This window comes from Apostichopus japonicus, chromosome 14 (genome assembly GCF_037975245.1).
Source record: "Apostichopus japonicus isolate 1M-3 chromosome 14, ASM3797524v1, whole genome shotgun sequence".
Lineage (NCBI taxonomy): Eukaryota > Metazoa > Echinodermata > Holothuroidea > Aspidochirotida > Stichopodidae > Apostichopus > Apostichopus japonicus.
In genome coordinates this window covers 3,621,384-3,645,074 of record NC_092574.1, presented here as the reverse complement: position 1 = coordinate 3,645,074, position 23,691 = coordinate 3,621,384, and the positions used below count along the sequence as shown (strand labels likewise).

Genomic DNA, 23,691 nt, shown 5'->3' with positions numbered 1-23,691 from the left:
GATTGCTTCAGTGCATGCCGGGGATGTAGGGGTGGGGGTGGACACAAAGTGGAAAATGATTTTGAGTGGTGAAACATTATATATAGGCAAACTTGTTAGTTAATGCTTTAGGAATACTTACTTTTACGACAATGTACAGGTCATAGAAAAAAAGTAGGGCCAAAACCCCCTACGCCTAGTTGCATTAAAACAACAGGAAAGGCTTCACTGTCCAAAAAGTGGGGTGTATGTTAACCAGTATATTTATTGTCATCAGATATTGCATCAAAATTTTCAGGGTCTATTTCAGTTGTGAATTACAGTAACAAAACTATGCAATTAATACGGGAGGTAGCTCTCAATTTGAGTTTGCATTGGGTCTGCATAGCACGAGATGGAGAATGGGTAAGGGTGCAGATTGAAGAAACAGGGGATGGTGTCTTGGAGTTGGGTAACATAAGTAAATGAAATATCGAACACTGTTAATGAGTGGGCAGGCTTTGTACCTCCCCCTTTTTGCAAGACAGATACATTGATTCACTGCATACCAGGGGTGAAGGATGTGTAAGGGCAGCGATTAAGAGAAAGAGGAAGATGTTTTGGAGTAGGTTCATTTAGTTTACAAATGGTATAAGTGAAATATCCAGGACTGCTACTACCTTGACCTGAATGGACAGGTCAGCCACTGAAAAGGGAGGATGATACATAACACCTCATTAGGTACATAGCCAAGGTATATTGGACAGTTTTAACACCCCTCTCCTATAGTATAGGGTTCAATCATGGAAAACAAACAATGAAGCTGAAATTATTTGTTCCAAATGAGTGTTTGAAACTTTGAAGAAACACATTCCTCTCCAGTCTAAATGTAGAAAAAAGACAAGGATGGGGAAATGTACTGCAAAGTGAATTACTACATTTTCCATCTTGTTCCATCTGGTTGCCTAAATAATCTACAAAAGATTACAAAAGCACAAACACAAATGAAGACATACTTCATGCTTTTTTAATTGTCACATTTATTAACCTACACAAAGGGTTTTACTTGTGTTATGTAATCCCAAGAGGATTAAACTTATGCAAAGCACTTGGACTGGCAAGATGTTACATAATATTTCAATTGTGAGTTAACAAATATATTCAAAAGTAGGACAGGTGGATGAACCATTAATGAATGGGTCTATTATGCATATAGGACAATACCAATTTGTGACAGTTCACTTTAAACAATACCTGAAACAGAGGATTCCATCACTATGAAATGCTTAATTTAGGCAGAATTCTGGCCTTGAAATCTTATAGTACCGGTACTACAAAATAGCAGAATATGAGCCTAAGTTGTTTCCTTCTGTCTTTTATATAATTTTTTTTTATTTTATCTTTTACTTTCAAGCTTTCATGCTGCTTTCTTTAACCTGCAAACCTAAGGGTAAAATGTTTTATCAGCGAATCTGGCTCCACAAGACCACTTAGGCTCGACTACAATGCCTTTTGTCCTTCATAAATTGTGAATGTCTTTGAACATGGGATTGTCAGTGCAGGCCATAGAAGTCCTAGTGGGGTATGTGTGCTAGACTGAGTAGTACTCCAGCTACTTGGAATGATTAGACAACAATGCTTAAAGCGTAATTTTTCAGCCAGTTATTTCCATTTCAATTGTTAACTCTACTGTTAAAAGTGCATACATGATCCTTAACATACCAAGTATAAAGGCACTTTCAGTGTGCATTTAAATAAAAAAATTACATCTGAATGGTGGGACTATCTATATCATATTTTATAAAGTCATTCTCAATACTGACTTTCACAGTAGGTTTGGTGATTTCTTTTCATGCGAAGGTGATCAAAGATAGCTGCAATACATATGCATGAAATGAAGAATGCACCAGTATGCTATTTCTTTAACATTAAGTGAAGTACATGGTGGCTACAGCACAAAATGAATGAAATGAAGAATTCCAATGCTTGACACTATATGCTTGGTTATTTTATGCATAGGAGGTCAAAGATACAACACAGAATGCATTAGATAATTAATTTCAATGTGTGACAGTATATTAGGTGATTTTTTCATGCAAAATTATGTCAATTATGGCTACAACACTGAATGCAAATGTCATATATTTTTAGGAAAATCCTTGTTGAATAATTGAAGTCAACAATGCAAAAACAACTCCAGAGATCAAAATGATCCAATGAAAAATGAAGATTAAGATTAGGTCATTTCATTACAATAATTCAATACAATTCAATATAATATAATATAATAATTCAATTTATAGAATGAAGACAGTTATACTGGTGATAATTATCTTCAGTGACAAGAGTCTCAACATAACACATGCAGACACTTATGATTAACAAACAAGAGCCAAACTAAGTGTCATACAATAGGGTATCAATTATTATTGGTTTTATCGAATTGACAGATTTGGTTTCTCCCTGTTAATACAGCAAATTCCAATGAAACTTGTTTCAACCTGTTGTGACTTAAATGATAAATACAGCAGGAGCCACTACTGCTTTCTATTGTATAAACTTGTAAGTATCTTGTTGAACTTGTTGTGACTAATAACAGTCAATTGGTGTTGAACTTGCTAAACCTTTTTTTCTTTTTTATTTTTTTTTAAAGTCTCTTTTCTTATTCCAATGTGGCACATTGATTCCACTATTAAGAAGGGAAAATAAACAAAACTCTCTAAGAAAAATGTGTTGTGTGAATATTGTGTGTTGAAAAATAAGTAAACTTTGATAAATAATTTAGAAAATTGGCAATGAACAGTCACATAACAAAAAGAGAACAGCTAAAGTAGAAAGGATTTATGCTCTGCAAGAAGGAAGATTGTGCTGATGATCAGATATACACATTTTAATGAATCACCCATGGTACAATGTTTGTAATGTGCATCGTGTAACAACAATGTATCATGATGATATATTGATGAAAAACTAAGCTGAGTAAAGCCATGTGAAATTTACTTTAACTATTATTTAAGATTCATCCAAATGGGCATCACATTTACAGTAGACTGTCAATTTTGCTTTTATTAAACATGAAAGTTGTACTGATAAGAAATTAAATTTCACATTAATGAATCAATGGAGGTAAAGTGATAGAAATGAACAGTGTATCAAAGGTATGCTCTATTGGCCCCAAATATGCTATATAGTCAAATATGGTCACCTTTTGTCAAAATTCTTAATTGAAATGGTTCTTGATTTCTTTTTGTCGAGAAAGCTGAGATCCAGCCAAGGTCTTTGAACAAAATGGGCACTGTGACAATCTCTGTGGACATCCTTGCCTTTGCTGAAGCGGTTTATGAGCTGTAAATAAGAAGTAAAAGAAATGACAAATTGCACTTAAACCATGGTTGCAAATGCATTGGTAACACCCACGGTCACCACAAACTGCCCAATTACATTCACTGTACACAGAGCCAATCATTACTGATATCAACATTGATGTCTTCTTTAATTAAAAAGAAATATAGATTTCAATCAAATCAGATGAAGACACTTTCACAACTTTCACAAAGTGTTCCCAGTTCCATGCTTCTTTCATCAGGTTCTGGTGTAAATTTTCTTGTGGTATATAATATATATATGATAACAGCCTAAATGACTTATGAACTCTGGTTGGATTATTCATCAACATAGCCATATTGTGGTTCAGAATGATTTAAGGGACAAGGAGTTTTACAGTGTAGTTAGTCCAGTCTTGTCTTACAGTGTAGTTAGTCCACTCTTGTCCATTCTGTGTGTTTCACCACTTGATTTCACATTGCAATAAACCAATATTACATGTGAGTGACAGATTAGCAATGTTGTGTAGCAACGGTACATAACGATGAAGAGAATGAATAATACAGGCTTCTACATTTTAAAGGAAAAACAAAATACTTCATTTCTGTTTTACTACACTTAGCTGTTTCAAACTTTCATTCTGGCTGACAGAAAACAAACTATGACGGCAATTAAAGGGTGTGAAGACTCGCGCAAAAAGAACATCTAATGCCGTTAATCTGACCTAGTTTCGAATGAGGTGTAACAGAAGTGTTAGACACCACCATCGATGCCAGAAAATACACACACAGCTTGCTACTGTCGGTAATAAGACACTAGTGTACAGTCAGTACATACAGCTGCGGTCAATACCCATGGCACAGTGTATACACGATACAGCAATGGACATCTCAGGTCCAGCTAAAGATAACACAGTATCACGTTTCATTACTGTCGGCATTTTGAAGCGACACGAACAAAACTTCACTTGCAAGCAACAGAAAGTTAAGTTTTGCAGATGGCCGCACGCGGTTTGGGGCGAGTCTTCATTGCCTTAAATCTGAAGTAACATAGACATAAAAACTCTGGGCTATGAGCTTCCTGGTTGACTATGGTTTTACTTCTTGACATTTCCAAAAGCAAAGCAAGCTTTTTTCAGTCAATATGGTGCAAAAACACATGAGTTTAATCAAATTCAACTCTTGTATGAGACATAACTTGGAAGTTAAAGAGGGGATGAAATGGTGGATTTTCATGTCTTAGAAATATTTATCTACATTACTTCAACACCATGCATTCACTACTTCCCGTAAATGCAGCTGCCAAAGCCAGAAATTCGCTGTCGAAGTATTCCCTAGAGAACTCCCGAGCAGACACTTGTGAAAAAAACCTGCAGTTCATATGACGTCAGTAAAGGGACCATTTCAGCCAAAGCCGACTGCCCGATATTTACTGTTACGGCGTCATTCAGTTTACTACGTACAGGTAACTACAACACACTCTCCTCATCAACTGAAAAAGTCATCTCCCGAATCTTCCGATTCCGAGGAAATGGGCCTTTACCTCTCAGAACATTCAAAAGCATTGACAACAATTATTTTCTTGAGGAAGAAGAAGAGGAAATAGTTTTCGAGGGTGATGAAGATATTGGTGTTTTATCCTATCAATTGAGCCCCTTGCAGAAGAATTGTAATATGTTCCCGATGGCCGAGACGCGTTGCTGCCGATGGAAGTCCCCGAGCAGAATGGTTGGACTATCCTGAACCGAAATTGGACGGTTGAGCATAAACAAAACCACCATTATTAAGACCATAATATGAGTTAAATTTACTCGAATGTCGATGATCCTGCTACTTAACATAGTAGCAAATCTTCTAGAAATTGTGTTACTTACAGTGCAAGTGCAACCCTATAGTACTAGTAGTAGTAACATGGGTCTAGACCTAACTAATAGACGTTCTATAACAGGCTAGCCTGTGTAAGTTGTATCATCCAATTGTTACGTTAAAATCATAACACAACGCCAGTCACCTAATCTCAATTACTATAGAGCACTGCAACAGTGTAATGTTGTGTGTACTCAGAAGTTTAAGAATGTAAAAAAAGCGTCTCGGAAGTGAGCTGGGTTCCTCGACCATACAACAATTTTTTGGAAAGATTTTATTGCCCGAGAATTTTTGATTGTTTATTCCTGGAGGATGCAAGCTTTGTTTGACACAAATTGTGTATCATTGGAAAGCTACGAGTGTATATAAAATGATGATTCATAAATATGTCCATTTCACCCCCTCTTTAAGTGTCATGTATGCCTACAGATTGTGTCTTCTTGTCATTATGTAAATGAGTATTAATGGTTGACCAGCTTACTGTGATGAGGATGAATTTCCCCATGCTCTTTCTTCTCCTCATATCGGACATGCTTCAATGTGAATGCATGATTATAGTCTGACTAAATTTGTATATGAAAGGATGAATTCAGGCAAGTTTTTGAGTGGAATTCTTCTTTATAAATTGATCAATGTCTAAAGATAAAGAGTTAATATCTAAACAATGTACCCACTGCTACTTGAGGTTTTCAGACTTTGGCCTTGAATTTCAACTGAACCCTCTAGCCTTTAGATGAAAATGGTCCCTAAATAGCCTTAATTGTTGTTTCCAGTTTATTACCAAAGTAAGAAAAGTTTGTATTTCAGTATGTGTAAATGCTACATTGCAAAATCTGTTGTGTTGTGACCAATTATAGCACGCAATAGCTAGGAAAGTTTCGTAATTATGTTATCAACCTGCCACCTTCACTGATGGTCACCATCGAGGTAAATGAATCTGGAGGATTCATGTCAATTGGGCGCGCGCGTACCATGCATGGAGGGTCATGTGATGTGTTCCAGGGTGGTACCAAACTGATATTTCTGTGTAGCAGTTCGAGAATAGTGTTAGTGACTTCGTGAAAGATTTGTCGGTTCGGACATGGGAACTAACGGCATAAGAAGGTACTGGTACTTCAGGCCTACGAAATAGTGCTAATATGCTAACGTTAGACATGCTGGCACAGAACAAGTACAGATACATTGGGCTTGCAGCGGGAAATGTCGATGTCTGAATTGTATTATCAAGAACGATTTTTTGTCGAAAAGGATTGTTGAACTGGACGTGTTGCTGTGGGGAAATGTTTAGTTCAGTGCAACCATGGAATTCTCCATGGGACAGAGCCTAATGCTGCTCGACAGGAATATAGCTATCACGTTAGGCTACATGCACGGTTATTGCTAGGTAATGGGTGTCGTCTGCTGCTCTAAGCACGCGTACACATTTACGTACTAGTTGGGTGAAATCATCATGCGTAATGGGGAGAGTAATATATTAGTACCACCCTGGAACACATCACATGACCCTCCATGCATGGTACGCGCGTACGCGCGTATTTACTGTGTGATAGTTTCTCCAGATTCATTTACCTCGATGATGGTCACTATGAAGTAGTCTGCACAGCTTGACACGGTGAGGTTCTTCGTGTAGTAAACACTATGTAGTAATATATCGTTATATGTCGACAGTGTAGTTTACAAGACAGTGTCTATACACAAAGATTCTGATACAAGAAAAGATATGTGCCAGGCAGTGCAGGCTAACTGTTAAAATGAGGTCATTTTACGACCATGGCAGGTGGATTACATAATTGTAGGAAATTTTTTTTGGCGGTAGCATGCTATATTTGGGGCCAATACAGCAGTATGACCTATAAGATTATATCTTCAACAGTTGTTCTGTTCTAGTCATATACCTCACTTTTTTATATATGGTTTATTGTACAGTAACATAAAGATGACATAAAAGCAAGCAGAGTGCAGTTAGCTGGAAATTTACAAGGTACTACATTTAGTTAGCCGGCTAAGGACAATCCTGTGGAGAAACAGTCAAACTCACCATCCTCATCTGATTCAGAGACTGAATACTTTCCATCTGTCTTGTTGTTGCAGTCAGTTTGTGTGTGTTTCTGCAAAACAAATATCCAACACATCATAATTTTGGATGATCAGGAAGATTGAACATAACTAGCTGAATGAGATGAAATCATGTACAATTAAAATAGTATATGAAGTCAAAAGTCCTATATACAACATTTTAAAATCAAATGGTAGATTATTCAAAAACTATTTTACACCATATATGATTAGCTGTTATCAGCATGTTTCTATTCAATTGTGTGACATGTCAGGGTAATTGCTTACTCTACAGAGAGTCATTGCATTTTTTTTTGTACAGGAGAGTCAAATTCTTATAGCAAGAGAAAATAGGTGGGACATATACTATGTGGTATGTACATCCCTTCAGCTGAAGTGGAAGCCAAGAGATACAAATTTACAGCCCATTTGCCATCACCATTCCCCCTACCCTTCAATGGGGTGTATACTAAACCTATACAGGTTATAGCAAAAGTTTCAAGGTATACAATATTTTGTGTGAAAGTAACAAAATTACAAAGGGAGTTATCTCTCAATGTGATTTGGCATTGGTTCAATACATACCAGGAGTAGATGATGGTAAATGTAGGAATTGAACAGAAAGTGGGAGGGTTCTTTAACGCGGGTTAAAATAGTACATAAATGAAATACTACTATTGCTACCTTTAACCTCAAAGTACAGGATAGCCAAAGCAATGGAGGTCAAGGCAACTCCAACAAACCCCCCCCCAACATCCTTAGCTTCAAGACAGAACGGAAATGTTTCACAGCCCAGCCCCTACCAATGATTCTCCCATTGCAAACAGGGTAAAAAGGGTCTATGTTAAAGGTATGCTGTATTGACCCCAAATATGCAAAATTTTCAAATATGGTCCATTGCATATGGTCATAATTTTTATACTCTTCATATTACCACCCTGAAGGTAATTTACCTCACTGGGACATCCAGCCATCTTCTTTGCTTATTTAGCATTATGGGAAAAGTTTAGAGGGTAATGCCTTCAGGAAAAGTGCAGTTTGAAATCATATAGCAAGTATAGCATTTAGTTAGGGGCCTATACATCTTTAACCTCTATACATTAAGAGTGATCAAGAGAAATATATTGGGTTGGGATAACTTAAGTACATATAGGCAAAGGTATTAGTAAGTATATAGGAATACCACCTTTGAAATTAATTTATTAGCCAGGCAACAAAAAAGGAGGGCAGAGGATATACCCAGTAGCTTATCAAAAGGAAGGGGATCAAACGGGGATCAGGACCGCCAAGAAGTCATCCCTTAGCTTCCAGATGGAAGGTATAACAGAAGTTTTTTAAACAATACCGCTGACATTTGTTCATCCCTTAGGTAGAAAAGAACAGGGCAGGAATATGCCCAGTAGCTTGGACAAACAAGGGGGGGAGGCAAAGCATCCACAGGGAAGACTTAAAAACATAATCAGGACCACCAAGAAGTCTACCCTCAGCTTCCAGATGGAAGCCAGCTGGGGGTACACTTCAGAGCCCCAATGATCACCCCCCCCCCCTCCGATCCTTCCGTTGGAAACAGTTTAAAATAGGGTCTATGTTAACCTATACACATTGAGTATTGCAGTTATCAAAATTAGACAATCAATAAAGGAAGCACCTCTCAATTTGATTTTACATTGTTTCATGCATACAAGGGCATGGAGAATGGGTGAGGGTAGAGATTAAAGGAAAAATGTGACAAAGATATTTGGGAGTAGGTTAACATTATTACATATAGGCAAAGGTATATTGGGAAGTATATCTAAGAATACTACCGTGAAATTAAATCGGTTAGATAATAAAAAGAAGAATAGTAGGGTAGGGATATATCCTGTAGTTTAGCCAAACAAGGAGGGGAGGATAAGGGGGGGGGGGATAAATCAGGACCACCAAGAAATCTACCCTGAGCTTCCAGATGGTAGCCAGCTGGGGGAATATTTGATAGCCCACAATAAATCCCTGTGGCCCATTGCAAATATGGATAATTGGGGTCTATGTTTACCTCTTCATAATTGAAAGTTATCAATAACATAATAAGGCAATCTAAAAGGGAGGAAACTTTCAATGTTATCTTGCATTGGGTCTGCTTAACAGGTTTAGAGGAGGGGTAGGGTCGAGATCGAAGAGAAAGGGGGAGATGCTTTGGAGTGGGGCAACATTATTAAGTATGCTATATTAATAGTGAAATGTCTAGCACTGCTATTTTTGACCTTAATGTACGTACAGAGCAATACAGGACAAGAAATTCCCCATCCCCTTGCCATTTGTTGCAAAACAGAAGCCAAGTAATTTTTCACAGCCCCAATGTTTCTCCCCATTACAAACAGGGTCAAAAGGGGTCAATGTTAACCTCTGCACATGCAGTATTGCCTGCAGTAACAAAATTAGGCAATCAACAGAGGAGGCAACTCTCAATGTGGTTTTAGAGTGAGTATTCTAACTGGGCATACACAATTTCTTAAAGTTATTGAATGAATGAACAAACATTTACAGATACACAATGAACATGAAGTTTACCCACTAAAAATCCCAAATGCATAAATGGCAATAAGATGTATACAGATCAACCTCACTATAGTGCTTTAATACTGGATTCTATGCAGTACTCTTTTTGCCTTTTTCCAATTTATTTGGTATTGACTTGTCCGCTTTCTAGTGAATACTTTAGGATATATTATTCCTTTCAACATTTCATCATGGACTGGTTTAACTTTAAGTTATGAGTAGGGGATAATTGCTATCTGTATGGAATAACATATGAAGCAAGCATGAATGAGTTCTGACACATTATTACAATGTCAACATTAAGTTTATTTAAGGTGATCCTAGCAGGTTAGGGTCATGTACCATAGATCCTATTGCTCAATTGACACATGCTTTTGCAATTTGCTTTCTTGCATTGCAATTGCAAAGAGATATCTTATAGTTTTAACACATTGACATAGTCCTAGATTTATCCATTTTATTAAATGTTTTCTTTTAATGGGGTTGCAATAAAAATAGATATTTAAATAATCAAACATAACCAACTAATCAACCAAGTAAACAATCAATCAATACTGTAAAATAAAAGCAAGCCTTTGTCAAAGTTAATGTACAGTAAAGGCTGTTAAACAAACTACAGTATTGATTAGATGAGCATGATTTATATTGCTCTGTTTTACACAGCCTTAATTTCTATTGATGAAACTTTCTTAGATGATCAACAAAGCAGAAGGATTACCTTCAAAAGGCCACAAAAGGACATGTTTTCCAGGCTGGAACTGTCATTGGTCGCTGCCTGGAAGAAATTTCATTTTGTAGATTTGAATGAAGTATAATGAAAGAGTATTTTAAATAAAGGGCAACACTAAACAAAGTGTATTTTATATGAAATAGATTTGTGGTTTCAAACCAGTGTACTTAAACCAGCAGTCAGCCAACTTTTGACTGCAAGAACTTTTGACAGCAAGAAATTCAGGCACTCAGCCATGAACAAACTGATTACCAGCCAATCCCATGCTATCCCCCCTCCCCCCCCCCACACTCACACCTCCACAGAAATACAAAGTCTTAACTCTCCAGAGAAGGGCTTATCAGAGTATCACTTTTCTGTGTGGTAAAAAGAGCTAGTGCACAGGTGCAATCATATCCATAAATGTCTGCAACTTACCTGACTTATAAACAAATTTGTCCGAAACAACAGAATGGAAAACAAGTGCAACAAAAACTTACGGGTACTACAGAGTTATCTCTGACATCACTGTCTGTAGCTTCTTCCTCATTCTCTGGCTGCTAAAGAGAAACAAATACTGCTCAATTGATTTTAATATAAATGAAATTCAATGCACTTTAAAGAATTGATGTAAGTAGAGATATGAAGGAGAAGGGGGTGGGGGGGGGGGGAGTAAAGGCTGTTAAACGAACTACAGTATGATTAGATGAGCATGATTTATATTGCTCTGTTTTACACAGCCTTAATTTCTATTGATGAAACTTTCTTAGATGATCAACAAAGCAGAAGGATTACCTTCAAAAGGCCACAAAAGGACATGTTTTCCAGGCTGGAACTGTCATTGGTCGCTGCCTGGAAGAAATTTCATTTTAGTTTCAGGTACCTAACGGTACTGTGGTAACTTCTCTAGAATTACTGTAGAACATTACCAGACAGAACATAACATAAAGAAATCATAACAACTAAAAACTACTCCAATGTTGCTTTTTAACTTGGGAAGTTCGCACTTACTTGTGCATCAGTACTTTGAGCAAAAATATTGGCCATATTCCGAGGCCTGTCCTTATGTTACAACTGAACATTAGGCATAACATGTATCAATTCTAGAAGAATCAGACGTGTTTACTGATGAAATACAGTAGCAGCTTGTGACTATGGTGACTATGGATTCGAGTCGTATCAACATTTCTACAGTAACTGTAATTTATTTTTTGGGGGCATTGTGGCAAACATTAAACACAATGCGGCAATAGGTTTCCTGAACAAACTTATACATTTTGTACAAAAATATAACTTTACATTTTACGTCGGAACCGGGTAGTATGTTCGGAACCAGGTAGCAATCAGTTGGGTGGGTACTTGGGTTACTTGTGCAAACACTAGTTTATATCAATCTCATATCAAAGCTTTAAAGAGACTATTGCAGCCGGATCAAGACCTTTTCTGTATAATAACATGACACAAAATCTTAAAATTTTGCAAGAAAATTGGTATGTGTAGCAATTGAGATGTGAGACGTATACATCTCCCATGATCACAGAAACTGCAACAAATCAACTAATTGTAGCTTAAAGATCTGTACTTACTGGCCCCATATTAAGCATGCTATCACTTTAAAAGCTTATGAGATTACATTCTAGCTGTAGACTGTAGAAGTTAAAAAAAAAAGCTCTGACTTCAAATTAGCCTGGAAATATATACATCATTCTTCTTATGTTTTTCACTAGTATGTGTTCTTCTGGTACAGTTCAGTTTGCAAAGATGATGAAAAAATAAATGTTGTTAAACTGATTGATTCTGAGAGGTTCAGATCATGTCTAGCTTGGCTTGAGCATTATCTCTTGTAGAGTTGGCATGTTGAATGTTGGAACTTGGAATACAGCAAGCACACTTTAAGTTACATATAAACTCTGACAAAATGCTTTGTACTAAGTTTAACTGGAAAAGATACAAAATTTAACAATGTACTGTACCTATTTTGTCATCTATCCAACAAGATGTCAATGAAGTGTGATCTGTTTTCTCTTTGCAGTAGTTAATAGCTGCATGCAAATGGCTAGTTTTTCTTAATCTTGGACATAACTTCATCTACAGGTCTGAAATACAAAATAGGTGTAAGATGGATGGTCACAACTCTTCTAAGACTAAAGTAACAGTATAGGCCTAGGATATGTTATGTTACTCTATGAGTATTATACATAGATGTGACTGAGTTCAAAGACACCCTTCTCTAATCTGCACTATTTGAACAATTGTGTCTGGCCATAAATGAGTAAAAAATTCTAGACTAGTCAAGCATAGCAGGCTGGTGGGCTTTATCTCCAAAAGGTAGGTTGAAGCGTGAGCATTCTCATTATGTTCCCTGTTGATTGAATATACAATCTTATATGGACTAAATTGAAGTCAATCCACTTCCATAAGTCATGAAGATTTTGATTAAACAATTGTCCAGCCTAAGCTCAAATTTATTGACAGCCAAACCTTCCAATATTTCCCTATCAAAGCATTGTTCAATTGAAATTACACCATATCAATTCCTTCACCCCCCAAAACGACACTAAAAAGTACTGCAATATAAGCTCTTTGAAGGACTAAGTGTGACTCATCGCTCCCATACGTGAGCGCTGTGGATCAACGCGGTTAGGAAGATTGGACTGATCCATTCTGTTGCGGGTTTTTTTTATATTGCTGTGACGCAAACTATTGCATTGGCAATGTATATGGGAATTTGGGTGAAAAAAACTACCAATAAATGTGTTTTTAAACTAATTTTGAGAACAAATTTTAATACAATTACACATAAACGATTAAACAGTGCGTAGTTACAGTCCCCTATACTAGGCGCTACCACGCGGGCGTCTACAATAGCGTCTCTCGAGGTTGGGCTAGAAGGTCGATATTTTCTAACGAAGACTCTCATTTGTTACCCCTAGGTCCGATTGAAAACTTGAACCAATCACAATAATTTTTATATGTACAGAATCTGTCACTCATTTGTAATGCATATTCAATTTAGACAAAGAGGAGGGCCAGTGTTATAGTGACACAATTGAACTTTCAAAAATGGGAGTTTCAAAAGCCACACGACGCTACAAGTTGCCATGTGTGTTTTACGTGTGACTTTTGGTTTTCAAAAGTTACGTATTTTTACATTTTTAACCCCCAAAGTCCGATTGTGCCGTGATAAATAGAAACTAGGAAACAACAGAGATATGAAGAGATTTATTCCACCTTTCTAAAGATGTTTTAGACAAAGTGTAATGAAATGAGGAAAGAACTGTTATCAGTGGAGAAAAACATGGCCTAACAGTAAGTCAACGAGGGGTGTGGGTAGTAACTGTTGTGACTTTCCACCGCTGCACAAGGAAGAGCGCTAAGGAATTGATATGAATTCACATTGCACTAACAAATCAAAAACCAATTGCATTTCATCAGAAAAATATGATGATTGAGAACTCCTTGGGTCCTTTATTCAAAGAAAATGGCCCAATACCACGGTAGTACTTTATTGTTCAAATTGTTGAGTGGTAATGGCAGTGGTGACAGCTGCTTTGATTTGCCAGCATGATAAATGTGATACTTACTTTCTTAGTGAGGATGCATTGAATTAGTTGAATTTGCGATTGATTAGCCTACACGTAGTTTGTAAGTTGTAGGACTACCAGTACTGCAGTACCTAGTACTAGGTATCACCATTCAATACATTACACGTGCAGTAGTAACTCTGTAGTATAGTAAAGGCTTCATGATTGACGCACCCTCGTAATTGACACACCTTCAAATATTACTAGCAACGATACAGCAGGCCACCTAAACATTTTGCAGTGTAGCAGAATTACATATTTCATCAGCTTGAATCCATTTCAGCTATTTGCTGACCAAATTGTGGTTTTTCTTAAGCTTTTAACACCCTCCACCCAGTTTTGCACGTTTCTTGGTCAATTGGAATCTTACACCCTAAAAATAACCAACATTACCTCAATATGATACCACTTATCTCTGGGACCTGACCTGTCTGAGCTTAGAGGCTCAGAGCATAGCAAACTGCATACAAAGTCAATTGATGTATACTAAGGCCTCACTACACTACACTACAGTTAGCTTATCAACGAATGTGTCAATTTAGGGGTATGAAAGAACTTGACACGGCAGACATTTTGAGGTCAAATTCTGCTCAAATTCTGTACAGTGCATAAGCACAGAACCCTAAATATTTAGAGATCATTACATTTCTGAGGAACTACACATATGAAAAACACATACAGTTGAGTGATTTGGATTTTTCCTTGATATACAGTACATCGTTGATCAAATCCTATAGGCTTAAGTGCATCAATTATCCCACCATGATACTAGTAGTAGTAACACGTAAATTTAGGCTACAATTCTTTAGAACAGCAAGGAAGCCCCAAAGCCCCCTACTCATGACCTTCAAATATAAACAAGTAGCCTAATGAATGAGATAGGTATTTGTTCGGCTCGGCACACTCGATACCTCCTACCCTATAGTACCTAGCTTAGGCTTGCCTAAGGTACAGTATGCCATACAACCGGCTAATATGCACAATTTCCATCCAATAATACTGCTGTTATAAGTGGCGACAAGTTTCACATAAAGTATATTGGATATTCAGGCAATGCGTAAGCCTTGGTTTCAAGTGAGCACCTTATCGGTAGTCTTTCACCGATAAAATTACAGCTAAAATGAGATACTTACGTTGCTGGATGATATACAGAATGTGTACAACAGTCGTAGCCTACTTCGCGTACGTACGAACAGTGTATACCTCTGTGCTGTGTCTAAACAGTTGATGGCGCCATGTCGTTACAAGTCTCGTACTGCGATGGTCTAAAATTGCCAATTTTCGTTATTTTACATCCAGAATATTCCAAATTTCACCAAGAATAGCAATCATGTGTCTTTAATACAAATTCTGGATGTCGCTGATATATATATCCTAGTTTTCCCGTATATTGCGCGGAAAGTTGAGGTTAACATATATCCTACCTACACCGTATGCGAAAATAACGTTATATACACTGTTGAGTGAGGCTCAGATTTGCACTGAAAATGCTCTTTATAGCAAGAACATACAAACAATTCTAAGTTAATTTCTGATAAATACCATCATGTTGGCTACATACGAAGAGAAATTTGTTTACACAACGCACGATATTTGAATTGGTAATGCCTCAGACTTATGTTTACCAAGAAGTTGGTAAACAGATGCCCAAGGTACACATAGGCCCCAGCTACCATGCACGAATGTAAACATATGCCCGCATTAACTATATATATATATATATATATATATATATATATATATATATATATATATATATATATATATGTATATGTATATGTATATATATATATATGTATATGTATATATATATATATATATATATATATAGTGGAAAAATAGTAAAGTTTGCTAGTGCTAATGATAAAGAAAAGAAAAGAAACACGACGTTTCGGGTATAAACCCTTTAACAAGGTGAGCAAAAAGACTACTAAAACTGTAAACAGCGAACGAAGAAAGATAAAATGGTCCAATGCACACACATGAAAGAAGCGAAAAGTAGCAGGGTAAAAGGACTTACAACAAATCAAATTTAGAGTTTAAATCATAAGGGGATAAGGTGCCAAGTCCGAAAATTAGTCTATTTTCGGATTTAAGACGATCGATATCAGTGCCTCTGGGGAACAGAGCACACGTAACTGAAAAGTCAGTGATCTTACAGGGGGAGGGGGAATTGAAGTGAGAGGCAACAGGGTAACCAGGAAACTTGGATTTGATGGAGCGTAAGTGTTCGGTAATACAATCTGCCAGTCTTCGCTTGGTTTCACCTATGTAAAGTAAATTACAACGTTGACATATGATAACATAAATTACATTAGTGGAAATACAAGAAAAGTGATGTTTAATTATAAAAGAGTTTTTAGGGCCAGTGATACGAAGCACAATATTTGAGGTGACATATTTGCATGTATTACATCTACTACGGTTACAAGGGTAGGTGCCGGGAGTGTCGACAGGGATGGGCTGAGGATGCGATGCCCTCACCAAATGATCCGCCAGGTTGTTCAGTCGCTTGTAAGCTGTAATAGGCATCTCCGTGAAAACTTCCTTGGTGGTGGGGTCACGTGTGAGAGCTTTGAAGTTCCTGTATACGGTATGGCGAATGTGTTGTAATAAGGGATGGAAAGGAAGTGTGAGGGGAATGCGGTCGGTGTTAGTGACGTCGTTGGTGGGTTCCAGAGTCGATTCTCGGCTAATGAGGTTAATGCGTTGATTGGCGGTGGTTATAACTGAGGGAGGGTATCCCCGAGATCGGAAGAAACCATTGAACATAGAAGCTGCGTTGTCGAAGTCAGCTTCCTTGGAGCAGATTCGTTTTGCTCTCAAAAGTTGAGATGAAGGAATTGAGTTAATGCAACTAGGGGGATGGCTGGATGAATATAGCAAGTAGCTGTGTGAGTCTATTGGTTTGAAATGAATATTGGAAACGATGTTGCAATGCTCGATAGAGAGTTCCATGTCCAGGAAGGTCACCGAAGACTCGGAAATGGTATGTGTGAATTTTAAGCAAGGATGGAAATTACTAACAAAATCAATAAACTGTTCAAGGTCAACTTTCGAACAAACTGAAACTCCCACGATATCATCGATATAGCGTTTATAAAGAATAGGTACGGTGCCATGGAAACTAGATAAAACACATGAAACTATTACATGCTTGCAGATAAAACAGTAAGATATAAAAACGATACTATACAACAATAAGAGAACAAACAGTAGGACAAGTACATATATATATATATATATATACTATATACTATATACTATATATATATACTATATATACTATACATATATATATATATATATATATATATATATACATATACATATACATATACATATACATATACATATACATATACATATATATATATATATATTATATTATTATTAGGCAAAACCAGAGAACTACGATATGATTCATAATTGACAAATAGGGAGTAATGTTTTAGAAAATACTATATCCTATTTCCTAAAACACTACTCCTTATTTGTCAGTTATGAGTCATATCTTATTTCTCTGGTTTTCTCTAATAATATTTTTCTTTGGAGTAAACGTGGATTTTCTCTATAATAAATATCTGTAGCCTATATTAAGGTGACCAGACGTCCCCGATTTTTGGGGACAGTCCCCGATTACAGTGTGCTGTCCCCGATGAACAAGTGTCCCCGAAAATGTCCCCGATTCGTCAAAATGTTCAGGAATTTCGAAAATATCCCACATTATTAGTAATATAATTGATAAAACAAAAAATTTAGTCAAGTGAGCAGTCGCAGAACGGAATAGATGGGCCAGTGTAAAGTGGAAACACTGTTAAAATATGCTAGATCGATCTAGCCTAGCACTCTTTCGACCGTATAATTGGCAACTACAGTGACACAACGACACTTATAGTGTGAGCATGAGCAACTCACAAGCTCTCAAAGAACCACGTAAAGTAAGTGAATTTCATCTAAAAAAAGCTATATTTTTGAAAATAAAATTGATTTAAATAGTGCTTCTAAGTATCACCATTTTAACATCTAAGCACCTTAGGCACTTGAAAATTTTCCAAAGGGGAGGGGGACACCCCCTCCCCTTAGACCCCTCCCCCATATCAGTCACGCAATAAATGTCCCCGATTCCAGTCAGGAAAATATGGTCACCTTAGCCTATATATGTTTGTTTTTGTTCTTTTCAGATTTCTGTCATGGAATTGCCCCACGCCTTGATGCCTACAACAGTAGAATACCGGCTGCGAACAGCATGATTCATAGGGTCTGCAAGCAGCATGGGGTCACGTTTGTCAAGTGGTGTAGCGGGCGCATTTTCAGTGCAGACGGTACAATGCACCGGGAAATGTTTGCCATGTATGTACAAACTTTACAAAAAGTGTCAACTCTGATATATAATTGAGAAATACTGTAGCTTGTAAACATAATATCTGACATATACTGCATGTGGGGCTTGGGGAAATGTATGATCCCTATTGTTTTGGGTCATATGAATATTTACAAAATATGCCTTAATCTTGATATGCCAATATCTTTGCAAGTGTAAATGTAGAGTTTAATTAATATGAACTTTGTTTGTATGTGAGTTTATGTGAAGTAGATATTCCCTATTTGCCCTGGGAGGAGTTCACAGAAATTGATGAGTTGCATATGCTGTAAAAATCTTGAAAAGCCAGTGTTTGGCTTATAGGTACCTGCTAGAAAGTTTTCTACTCTGTTCTTAATTTGCTATTTGGCTCCACAAATTACCAAGCATATAGGAATAGTCAGCAATGGACCAAGTTAGTAATTTGTTTTATGTTTTACACCAAATTTAATGCTTTTAGAATGTTCACATATTTTTTATGTAGCCTAACTATATTAATGTTGCTGATGTTTTCTTTTTGCCTTAATTTTATGACAAATATATATTCTATATATGTGCCTTATAGCATACAGAGTGGCCATTCTGTGATGCAACATTCTGTAAGCTTCCAATCCATTCTTTAATTGGATAAACATTGCCAAATTTTATGACTTGATCAGTGTTTTGAGTATCCAGATCTTATCTTTCAACATGATTCATTCATTACTACCTTTACAACAGTATACTTGTGTACTATACTATAATACTATAACACTACACATCTATAGTGAGGAAAATGTAGTCACAATTAAGGGTGCCCAATGGGCATATGTAATGTTTTGATATACCATTTTTATTACACTTGTATAATTGCATTTAAGGTGCTTTCTTTCTTAGTTCATCTGCATTATATTTTTTATCAGCTATATATACCAGTTCATAATTATATCTACCGTTCATTATCTACATATGACCAACTCCTTATTTTTCAGTTTCGCATATACTTTTTTTAGCTTGCCAGGATAACTCTAATTTGCCTTTCTCACTACACTTGTTAGTATATGTTTTCAACATTAATAAAACTTTGATTTTCCATGTTCGGTGCTTTCAGTCCAGATTTTGCATTTCATCCTAATTGTTTCTTAACAAGTCTATTCTTCACATTTCTTGTAAGTAGTCTATTCTTAACCAGTATTTTATTTAATGTTACCTTATTTCTAAGCATTGCCTCATTTGTGAGACTTATTTTATGCATAAATTTGCAATCTTACTGCAGATCCTGCCAAAAACTTGTCACAATTCAATTCTTGGATTTTCACCGATTTTATACTCATCAGCAATATTAATACAAATACTATTAACACACAAATCAGTTGTCATCCATGTACAACCATGTAATTAGTATTTCAATAAATTAACTTTCAATGTAACATTCAATATTTGTTTCTAAAAGTGTGTCATTACATCAGAATTTAAAAACATGTTTACAGCATGTATTTGTCACACAAAGCAACCAAAACTATAATGTTTAAAAACATTTCCTCATGCATGCATTCATGGAATACTTTCATGCATGTATTTCCATGGAATACATGCATGTATAATTCCTTTGCATTAGTGCATGCAATGGATTTAAAAACATGCTTCAAGCATGAATTGTTTCAAATCCGACGCAAAAAACATGCTTTAAGCATGTACATGTATGAAACATTTCAAATACATGCTTCATGCATGCCATAGTGCATGTGAGGGCATTTTAATACATGTATTGTTTCAAACCCCGCACAAAAAACATGCTTTAAGCATGTACATGTATGAAACATTGAGTTATACATGCTTTAAGCATGTATTTGCTGGAGCATGTAATGTAGCTCATTTACATGCATGTATTTTTTCAAATACATGCTTCACGCATGCCATAGTGCATGTAAGGAGGGCATTTTCATACATGTATTGTTTCAAACCCCGCACAAAAAACATGCTCAAGAAATACGCATGCATGTAAAGGGTACTAGAAATTTGTGTAAGGGATAGGTTTAACTCGATTGATGTAAAGCTAAATCATATAACGTATATGCATTGCCTACACTACGATGGTTCGCAATACCAGTGTAGCCTACCTTACATTTGATTGCAACAGGGTCAGAAATAAGCGGGGCGACGGGTGATTCGCCCTAGCAAGTGCTAAAAAAAGCCCTCCGAAAGCACAATTGCGAGGGCGAAAAAGAAATACAAGAAAAACGGCCTCTTAATATCAGATGTCTGTGTAAATTTAATTGTGACATGCTTTTTGCTTTAGTTAGGGTTTGCAATAGCAGCGCGAATCGCACAAACAGTTCTCATAATCCCCGCATCACATTTGATCAAATTTGAAGCAGTGCGGGAGGGTCGTGCACAATCACCGGGAAATTCCCGCGCAATCACTGGCAAATTACGGCCTCTACTAAGCAATTTCAGTACCAGCGACAATAACCTCAAATCCCCAAAAATCTCCGACCACATGGTAGCCTAACTGCAAACTAAGTCAACATGGAACTCTAACCTAGCCATCTGTTTATTTGCTCAAGTTGTGTCCCAAATAAAAAATAAAAATATCCAAGAAAAACTGCGATCTCAGACAACATGTTAGCCTAACAACAACACTAAGTCAATGGGAAATGTAGCCTAACCGTCGGTTTGCAAAAAAATATAATAACAATACTTTGCGTAGCTTTGTTTTCATACTTTCCTTGCTGCTATTGTCGTGCAAGGTAGCCAAACACCACACGTATTCAACGGGAAAATCTAGCTTAAGCATCTCTTTATTCGCTGAAACTGTGATGCAGTTAGCTAGAACTAAAATATCCATGAAATACTGCAACCTTCGACCACATGTTAGCCTAACAACCACACTAAGTCAATGGGAAATGTAGCCTAACCATCGGTTGCAAAAAAAAAAAAAAATGCTGGAAATCGACAGTTGTTTGGAAGGTATGTGCTATGTCTTAGAGAAGGACTGTTGTATTTTACATACACCGCTGTGGCGATGAATTGAAGGTTTCAACTTCGATTACTTTTCAGCGGTAGCCTATAATGGTTTGGTATTTGGTGGTGGGTGATTTTATCAACACATGAAAAAATACATGATTAAAGGAAAGGGCACCTTCAGTTGAAGCATTGGCGTAGGAAGGTACTTTTGAGTGACTGATGGCCGGCCTGGGGGAGGGGTCTCAGGGGAGAGGGTGTCCCCTCCTCTTTGTTTTGTTTTTTGCATATCCAAGTGGCCTCTGATGCAATTTGGTGCAATATAGCACACTTCAACACCCACTCCATTTTGTAAATAATTTTGCATTTTCACCTTAGATGCAATTTGGTGCTCCAAATCAGATTTTTTTCTCATTTGGAAATGAAAAAGGGGTTTTCTGACTTGTGAAGCAGGGGATAGAATGATACTTCCGCCCCTCCATATTTTTTCACTAAGGGGCTGCCGCCCCCCCCCAGTCCCCCAGTTCCTACGCCCTTGAGTAGAAGTAAACCTGTGTTTTCTATTTCAGTTGATGGGTTATTGGGTTTTTGTCATATATTCAATGGATTGACGTTATTTGCTAAACGATCGCAAATTTTGGCAATTAAACTTTCAATGAATTTGCTATACGGTTGCAGCTAACTAGGAAGAGGGTAATTGTGCTTACTTGACTTGATGAAGCTCACAACCTTTTCCATAAACAGCATATTGAACTTTGGAAAAGAGCCCCTTAAACCTTAATAAAGCCCTCGTAAATACATTAAGGGGGGCGTTTTTAACTTTTCATTTTCCAAAACAGCCCCCCAAGCCAAATCTAAATTCCTACTCTGCATTGCAAATGGTGCACTATATTTGAGCCAAATTTAGCTTGTAAAAGTAAAGCGTAATATGCAACGAACTAATTTATTATTATTTAGCAATCATCGTTTAAATAAAGCTCAGGGTTCCATGCCTCAATTTAAAATCAGACATTTGATTGGCCGATGTTTAGTACACAGGGGCGTAGCCAGTATGTAGCACTTTAGGCCCGGGCCTACACTTTTTTGGCCAAGTTTTCCTATTTTGTAAAACACCCATAACTCAAATCCATAAGCTTGCTGGACGAGTTTTAGAGTATAGACAGGAAAACTATTGCAATGAACGTAGCAAGAATATGTCTAAATTAGGTGACCTATTCTTCTGTCATCTAGGCTGTCATTTCTATTGCGTGCCGTTTTAATCAACACTCTACCTGCTGAAAAAGACTAGGATCCGATCTTGTCAGTTTTTTAGCATCTAGTTAAGAACCCGTTTACGCATATTATATTTTAGTTGAGAAACATTCCACAGTCAAATAAGCCCATCGTTGATTAACAGACTTTATAGAGCTGCAGCACTTTGTTGCCTGTTGTTACTGGCTTACTCTGTACATGTACCTTGCATATGTTAAATACATTATGTAGTATTGAAATTAAGTACTTTTTTAACTCCTTTGTTTTTGGGTTTAAAAGTGATATTGTATGAGGTTATGAGGTGTCTCAAGTTACCAAGAGGCCAGGGAACCAAAATGCACTCGGGAAGGGCCGTTTCCGGCCATCTGGGGGGTTTGTAAAACCAAAAATTTTCTTGTACGCTCCTCGCCAACCGATGGTGGCGCTCCGCTCAGATAGTCGTGCCTACAACTTTGAAAATCCTGGCTACACCCCTGGTACTATACTATCGGCAAAAACATACGAAACATTGACCAATTGTGTTTTTGGTTCAATAAAATAATTTTCCCGGAATTTTACCCCGCTCCTTAGACCCCTCCCCCAGGACGGGGTGAGTCAAATATTCAGATTTTAGCCATTTTGACTCAATGAGAAATTTCTTAGAAGAAACACTGCTCACCATAGAGCTTTTGTACATGGCTGCAGTCATTATGCAAGCACACAATAGCTCACCTTTTTTAATAGCTTCTGAGGTGTCATTTATCATGTTTTGAGGTGAAGATGAAACTGTGGGCTGCTTTTCAATAGGGCTTAAATCCATGGGTTGTTTTCAAGACTAGGGAGTTCCCCACCTCTGGAAGTTAAACAGCCTTACATATAGGCTAGTAAGAACAAATGAAGTGCACCACATGCAGGGGCTGATGCAGGATTTATGACAGGGAGGGTCTCACTGGTCCAGACGTGCCTGAACGTAGGACTATCTAAGCGGAGAGCCACCATTGGTTGGCACGGAGCGTACCAGAAAATTTTTGACTTTACAAACCCCCCCAGATGGCCGGAAACGGCACTTCCCGTGTATTCTAAGCTGCATGTACCTAACCTGAAAATATTTTTTTTTTTTTTTGT

At 37.1% G+C, this 23,691-nt stretch overlaps 1 protein-coding gene across 13 annotated transcripts in view; it reads right to left on the bottom strand.

The window, feature by feature from the left end:
* Positions 1–814: 814 nt before the first annotated feature.
* LOC139979470 (uncharacterized) overlaps positions 815–23,691 on the bottom strand; it is a 34,033-nt gene continuing 11,156 nt past the window's right edge. For 7 of the 13 annotated variants that reach the window (XM_071990293.1, XM_071990300.1, XM_071990288.1 and 4 more), the window contains 5 exons: positions 11,242–11,298; positions 10,947–11,006; positions 10,456–10,512; positions 7,186–7,255; positions 815–3,303 (listed from right to left, as the gene is read on the bottom strand). In XM_071990293.1, coding sequence (XP_071846394.1) covers positions 3,179–3,303; positions 7,186–7,255; positions 10,456–10,512; positions 10,947–11,006; positions 11,242–11,298 — 369 coding nt within the window. In that variant the 3' untranslated portion in view covers positions 815–3,178. Of the gene's footprint in view, positions 3,304–7,185; positions 7,256–10,455; positions 10,513–10,946; positions 11,007–11,241; positions 11,299–15,866; positions 16,931–23,691 lie in introns of those variants that run through there. The other 6 variants (XM_071990289.1, XM_071990295.1, XM_071990291.1 and 3 more) reach the window with 4 other exon arrangements.